Raw genomic sequence first — 7,636 nt, forward strand, 5'->3', positions numbered from 1 at the left:
TGTGAACATTTTGAAAAGCAGTCTTATCCAATAAAAAAAGAAATTCAAGAAATGGTTCAGTTACTTGTTTATTTAAAAGAAAAGCTGTATACAAAAGTGAATGCAATGCAGTGGTTCATACAAAACAGCGAGAGTGCTGCTTGTTCTAGTCATGTGGTTGTGACGTCATCGTAAACAAATCCGTTCTACTCATCCAGACGACTTCGCAACGGTGCCGTTGCCAGATTTTTCCACTCTGGAACCCGTTCTCAAAAAATATCGTTTTGGGGCACCCAAAACGCCGGTGCCGTGTGGACGCCAGGCCGAAACGATAAACAATTTTATCAGATTCACCTGAATCTGTTGCCGTGTGGACAGCCTCTGAGTCTCTCAGAAGTAAAGATGAGGAGGGGTTCACCGCTCTGTGAAAGACTGTGTGGGCAAACAGTGCAACAATTTAAGAATAACGTTCTTCAGTGTACAATTGCAAAATATTTGGGGATCACATCATCTATGGTAAATATCGTTAAAAGATTCAAAGAATCTGGAGAAATCTCTGTATGCAAGAGACAAGGCTGAAAACTGACATTGGATGCCTGTGATCTTCAGGCCCTCAGGCGACATTGCATTAAAAGCAGATGTGTCCATAGTGGAAATCCCTGTATAGGCTGAGGAACACTTCAGAAAACCATTGTCTTTGAAAACAGCTCATTACTGCATCCACAAATGCAAGTTAAAGCCAGATATAAACAGTATGCAGTAACACTGCCACCTTCTCTGGGCCCAAGCTCTTGTACGATGGACTGAAGCAAAGTGGAAAATTGTCCCAAAGTCTGACAAATCAAAAGTAGAAATTCTTGTTTAGAAATCATGGACACCACGTCCTCCAGGCTAATGAGGAGAGGGACCATCCAGCTTATCATCAGTGCACAGTTCAAAAGCCGGCATCTGTGATCGTGTAAGGATGCATTAGTGCACATGACATGGGTAGCTTGTACATCTGGGAAGGCATCATTAATGCTGAATGATGGATACACATTTCAGAGCAATATGCTGCCATCCAGACAAAATCTTTTTCAGGGAAGGCCTTTCTTCTTTCAGCAAGACAATGCCAAACCACTTTCTGCACATATCAAAACTGCATGACTCTGTAGTAAAAGAGTCCAGGTGCTAAACTGGTCTGCCTGGAGTCCAGACCTGTCTCCCATTTAAAACATTTGGTGCATTATGAAGCACAAAATACGACAAAGGAGACATTGAACTGTTGAGCAACTGAAATTGTATGTCAGGCAAGAATGGAACAACATTTCTCTTTCAAAACTATAGTAATTGTTCACCTCAGTTCCAAAATATTTAGAGAGAGTGTGAGGTGATGCAACACAGTGGTAAACATGTTTTCAATGAAATATGGGGTTTCCATGATTTGCAAATGATCACATTTCTGTTTTTATTTATGTTTTACACAGTGTCCCAACTTTTTGGAATTGGGGTTTTTAAAGGAACTAACTAAACATAACTATAAATGGTTAGAAGTGCAATGTTTTGTACATTAATAAATTAAAGATTTTATGGTTTAAAGGTATTGTTGGCCAATTGTTGGGGTATAAGAGGAATAAAACACCTTTGGACATGCTGTCTGTTTCGCATAGGGCTGCAATACACAACACCATCTTTGATTATTTTCCTGTAACAACATGCCCCAAAGTATTTTATTCTTTATATTGCAAACCAAAGTACAGAGAAGTCACTGACTGCAAATGGTCCTGGCATGTAGGATTATACATTTAGCAGACTGGCTTAGATAAAACACAATGATATAGGATAACATTCTTCATGACCTCATTGGTCATCTTCAATGTTTTTCAGGACAGTAAGGCCAGTGCAGAATTGGCAAAGATCATGGGGGAGTTCACTGAGGCAGAAGAGTCAGTTCCAAGTTCTAGCAGCAAAGGTGATGACCTTTTGGCCATGATGGATGGCCTCTGATGTGTAGTAAATATGCTTTCAACTTCTGTAATGGTGTTCTTCAGTGTCTCACGCTGAGAGCTGAGTGAACAGCCAACACCCAGAACATCAAGAACTCCAAGGTGATATGTGTTTGTCCTGGTAAAGTCAGTGATTGTCATACACCATCCATCTTGTTTGGGTGCAGCTAATGTTATGGAGTCTTTGTTTGATAGGTGAAGTCATAATTTAATTTAAATTTTAAACCTTGGTTATTTCAACATGTGCTATTTATGGACATTTGAGTACATGAAAATATAAATTACAATACAGGCAAGGTTTTGTCAACTTTTAAAATAAGAATGTAGTTACAGTGGACTCTATGACAACATCATACCAATAATATAGCACCAGAGCTAACAGAAACTTTCATATTATATAAAACCTTACAGCTAACATTAACCGTAGAATGACTGTTGATTGCACCATACAAAGCCTTGCCAGGTACTGGCTTTAAATAAGCAAACTAGAAAAAAAAACAAAAACACGTTTTGTTTTTTTTTTAATAAAGAAATGTCCTGTGGAGGTCCTCTGTGAACTGAAGTTACCTTGACCAAAATAATACTGAGATCATTTTAATTAAGATTTGCATTTTGTGTTGCTGTGTTTTACCAATTTGGACTGTTTCCATAGCATCCCCTCATAGAAGCTTTAATACTCATGTACACTACAGTTCTTTGAGTTTCAATCCCACACCTATCATAACCTCTTGTATTGTGATGATAGTTGTGCATTGTGATGTGATGTGTTTTACTTAGGTGGGGTTTACATTAGACCGTATCATCAGATCATCAGATTAACATTTTTAAAACGATTAGTGTGCACACAGCAACGCCAATACATGATTCGCGTGCACATAGCAACGCCAATACACGGATACGCTCTGCTCCGCAGGCATCCTGCGCTCCAAATCACTCCGCCCTGAACAGCGAGTGCCCTCTGGAGGGTGCGCACTCCGGCCCTGCGCAGCTCACAGAGCGCGCGAGTATAGCGCACGAGCAGTGATTTGGGACTGAGCCGCTGTGTGTGTGATCTCAGTGCATGTCGGGCATGTGCGTCACTTACCACTTGCAAGTGGAAGGATGGCAAGCCTAAAGACAATCATAACTACACAATGGGCAGTATTTGCATCAGTATTTGCAGTATTTTCATACTTCTATACTCTTTAATGAAAGGTGATACAAGGCGGAAGTCCGCGCCGTTTTTCAGCAGTCGCGTCACATGACCAACGCCAGCAAATCAGGAAGGTGGATGTCACAGTGACGTTGTCCAATGACGACGCCAGCTAGAGCTCAGCACAGCGTATCCGCGTATCTCAATGTTTACACAGCACCAGACCAGACACGATCTGGATTGAATACGTGGACCCTGGCGGATTCCCGTTTCCCGGCGTTTCCAGGCGTTTTAATGTAAACGGACAGTGCATCCGCGAAGAAAACGAGACAGATACGGTCTAATGTAAACTTGGCCTTAGAGTAGCATAGGAAGGCAGCATGGGATGTAATGCTTATACAATCTCATCTGTTTTTGTGGTGACTGTGTACTTCATTTAGTAATTAAACATTGATGTCCAGTCCAACAACTTGATAGAAATGCAGTGAACCTTGTCAAAACTAAAGAGTGTAACTCTATGTCAAGTCTCCATATTGGCATCTGATATTTATAGTATCAATCAAAATTTTGGATACACCTACTCATTCAGAGGTTTTTCTGTATTTTGACTATTTTCTACATTGTAGAACAAAACTATGAACTATGAAATAACATATGGAACGTGTATGAAATTATGCAGTTATATAAAAACAATTATTTCACAAAATCGAGTTGTATATGAGCTGATAGCCAACGAGGCGCATATTGCCTCGTCGGCTATAAGTCACGTACTATGAGATTGAATGGAATAATTGTTTTATTATATCCACATTCACTGGATTTTGAGAAACGGAGCTTTTTTTTTATTTTTATTTTGCAAATTCAATAAATAAAAACTTTATACAAAACATCCAACAAAGAAGAAAAAGGACTTTATTCATCACACGTACACTTGTGAAATTCCTCTCTGCATTTAACCCATCTGAAGCAGTGAACATGCGCACACACACATGAGCAATGAGCACACATACATACCCAGAGCAGTGGGCAGCCATGCTAACAGCGTCTGGGGAGCAGTTGGGGGTTAGGTGCCTCGCTCAAGGGCACTTCAGCCTAAGGCCGCCCCATGTTAACCTAACCGCATGTCTTTGAACTGTGTGGGAAACCCACACAGACACGGGGAGAACATGCAAACTCCGCACAGAAAGGCCCCCATCAGCCGCTGGGCTCGAACCCAGAGTCTTCTTGCTGTGAGGTGACAGTGCTAACCACTACACCACTGTGCTGCCACAAAATCATTTCCATTTAGAATGTTAACAAACCGGTGAAATGACAGTAGTAATTTGTGAAAAATGCTATAATAATTCTTGAAAAATAAAAGAGGTTCTTGCTATCAAATACTTACTTTCATTTCATATTTTGTTGCTGTTTTTTTGGGGGGGAGGTTGTTTTCGAGTAGAGTTTTTATTTCATCTTTGGTTGATTCAGCAACACATTCCATTTTGTTTTTCTCGAATGGTATATGAGCTGATAGTCTAGTATCTAGTGAATTTTTATTTTATACACACAGAGTAAGCGAGAGGGAGGCTATTACATGGTTGTGTGAAATATTTTCCAACAGAAGCAGATAAACTTCATATCTTTGCACCACCATGTAATGTTCTTTATATTATACTGACACATCCACAAAAAAAATATGATGCAAGTTAATCAAAAGAATTTTAACTTTGAACTGGTTGACCATGTTGAGAACGGTGTCCAGTCAGTGGGAAAACACTGGGAGTGACGTCATCGGAGTGAAATATAGGGAATTATACATATGGAAAACTCTTTTTGATGGAATAAAAATATGTATTCTCGTCCCTTCTAACGGGTTTCATTCATTTGGTTTGATAGCATGCAATATTGTTAGCATATCGCTTATCCTACATGTATTATGTCACTCTACCCAATGGAGAATGAGCATTCAGTGTGGTTTACGACATTGCATGATTGTCAAGCCAACATGACATCACGCGTCAGAGATGTAAAACTTCCATGCTAGTGAGCGACTGGGACAATTTGTATACAAACATGGCTGCCAGGTTTGCGTCGTTTAAATATAGAAGATTTTGAGAGAATTTTGAAAGAGAAAGACACGTTGAACACCCGAAAGGAATGTGTGTGTATAATAAGTAAGAATAATAATATTGGCTGACTCGTCTTCAACTCATTCAATATCATGCTAGCTGAATAGAATTTTTCTGATATACTGCTCAATGACAGCCAATATTATTTCAATATGTTACTCAATATCCCGGATGTAGTTTGTATGAAAAATACGAGTGGCATATTTCCCAGTAAAACACTTACTGGAAATATGTCACCTGGAATGCTTTTCAATTAACAAGTGCCTCGTCAAAAGTTAATTAGTGCTATTTTCTTTAGAAACTGATAGAACTAATTCAAATGAACTCAGTTTAGTAGAATTTCTAAATTTAACAAAATATCATGGGTAAAGTTAATTCATTGAATTTCTTGCCTTCTTAATGAGTTTGAGCCAATCAAACAATAAATAGTAAATAATAAAAACACAGTAAATCGCCCTAATTGACAACTGTGGTAATCCATATTATGTCAAGAACCACTCAACTAAGACAAATGGCAGTTCATCATTACTTTAAGACAATGAGGAGCTTAAAGAAAAAAACATTGAATTCGAAGGTGTGTCCAAACTTTTGACTGGTACTCTATATCTGTTGCACAATCGGAGAACAGAATAAAATCAGAGAACAGAGTAAAGCGTGCATATTTGTGCTGTTTGAGCACATGTGTGCTTGCATACATGTAGATGATGTTAATCATTGACTGAATGCTTGGCAGCTTGTGAACCCTAAATGAAATAAGTACAGGTGTACCCCAAATTAAAATCTGAATGATTAAATCTGAATGATACAATCATTCAATTTATACACACTCAGAAAATAAGGTACATTACTGTACCTTTAGGGGTACGACAGCTTGTCACTGGGGCAGTACCCTACCTTCTAAGGTACTTATTTGTACCCTTTATATACTGCTTGGGAACATAATGTACCTTTTTGGCCCTAAAAAGGTATACACAGTTACCTTGAGGTCCAATAATGAGCCCGACAGGGTACATTAGTGTAGTTTATACCTTGGGGGACAGAAATGGACTCCTACTGTACCCCTATTTCTGACAGTGTATACACAAAATCAGTTAACTATCGGAGCGATTTATCTGGAAAATAAAAGCTAATAAATTGAAAGGCCTCCACTTGTTTTATTCTGTGGTCCTGCCTTTTCACACTTTGATCTCACACACACACACACACACACACACACACACACACACACACACACAACCTTTAGATCAGAAAAATGGATCGTCCATTTCCATGAAATTCACTGGAGTGTTGTAAAACTCCTGTACCTGACTTCAGTGTTCAGTGAAAATCATGTAATTTTCAGAGATTTGAGTTTACAAATGGATGTATTTTTATATATCTCTACATATACTTTATTTTTTATTTATTTTTATACCATCTTGAAGGAGATGTGTAAATTTCTACATATGTAAAGACTGCATGTAATGCTCTTCTAAATATGTCTATAATAAACGCACAGTTTATTGTGTATACACATTATTATACATTTATTTAGTACTGCTTAACAAGGCTCCTTTGATTTTCTGTTGTGTATATTAATTAATTAATTCATTCATTCGTTCATTCATTCATTCATAATGTTCATTCATACATAATTGACAAATAAAAATTATGGAACCAAAAGTGTGTATGTACTTCCTACCAATATAAAACGTGCTGTTTGGCTTCATGTTAACACTAGTGGTGGTAAGCTATTTTTAAATTCATGACATTTTGTGTGCACCATGAAAGAAATATGTGTAGATCATATCACCAGTTCTTTTTCAGAAATAATATCCTGTGGCAGTGTGTGTACAATTTTACATTCGAGTAAGCGGCACATTCCTGTCTTCTCTGTTTTGGTTTAGTTTAATGTGAATATTTGTTTGTAATTTACTGCCACACACAACCTGTAAGTGCAAGACTACTGAAAACTACTGATTGTGGGGGACCCTGTGCTTCTACTACTAGGGCAAGCTTTCATAGTATAACCAAAGCATTCTTTTTGCTTTGGATAACTTGCTGCATTGTTTTGTCTAGATAGACAAAGAATTCAATAATAAATACGATAATTTTGATAATGGGCAGCACGGTGGTGTAGTGGTTAGCGCTGTCGCCTCACAGCAAGAAGGTCCGGGTTCGAGCCCCGTGGCCGGCGAGGGCCTTCCTGTGCGGAGTTTGCATGTTCTCCCCGTGTCCGCGTGGGTTTCCTCCGGGTGCTCCGGTTTCCCCCACAGTCCAAAGACATGCAGGTTAGGTTAACTGGTGACTCTAAATTGACCGTAGGTGTGAATGGTTGTCTGTGTCTATGTGTGAGCCCTGTGATGACCTGGCGACTTGTCCAGGGTGTACCCCGCCTTTCGCCCGTAGTCAGCTGGGATAGGCTCCAGCTTGCCTGCGACCCTGTAGAACAG

The 7,636-nt window shown here is 39.1% G+C and overlaps 1 protein-coding gene across 2 annotated transcripts in view; it reads left to right on the plus strand.

The window, feature by feature from the left end:
- oscp1b (organic solute carrier partner 1b) overlaps nt 1-6,750 on the plus strand; it is a 37,103-nt gene extending 30,353 nt beyond the window's left edge. For both annotated transcript variants that reach the window (XM_060922182.1, XM_060922183.1), the window contains one exon: nt 1,846-6,750. In XM_060922182.1, coding sequence (XP_060778165.1) covers nt 1,846-1,965 — 120 coding nt within the window. In that variant the 3' untranslated portion in view covers nt 1,966-6,750. The remainder of the gene's footprint in view (nt 1-1,845) is intronic.
- The last annotated feature ends 886 nt before the right edge of the window (nt 6,751-7,636 follow it).

Source organism: Neoarius graeffei, chromosome 5 (genome assembly GCF_027579695.1).
Source record: "Neoarius graeffei isolate fNeoGra1 chromosome 5, fNeoGra1.pri, whole genome shotgun sequence".
In the NCBI taxonomy this organism is placed as follows: Eukaryota; Metazoa; Chordata; class Actinopteri; order Siluriformes; family Ariidae; genus Neoarius; species Neoarius graeffei.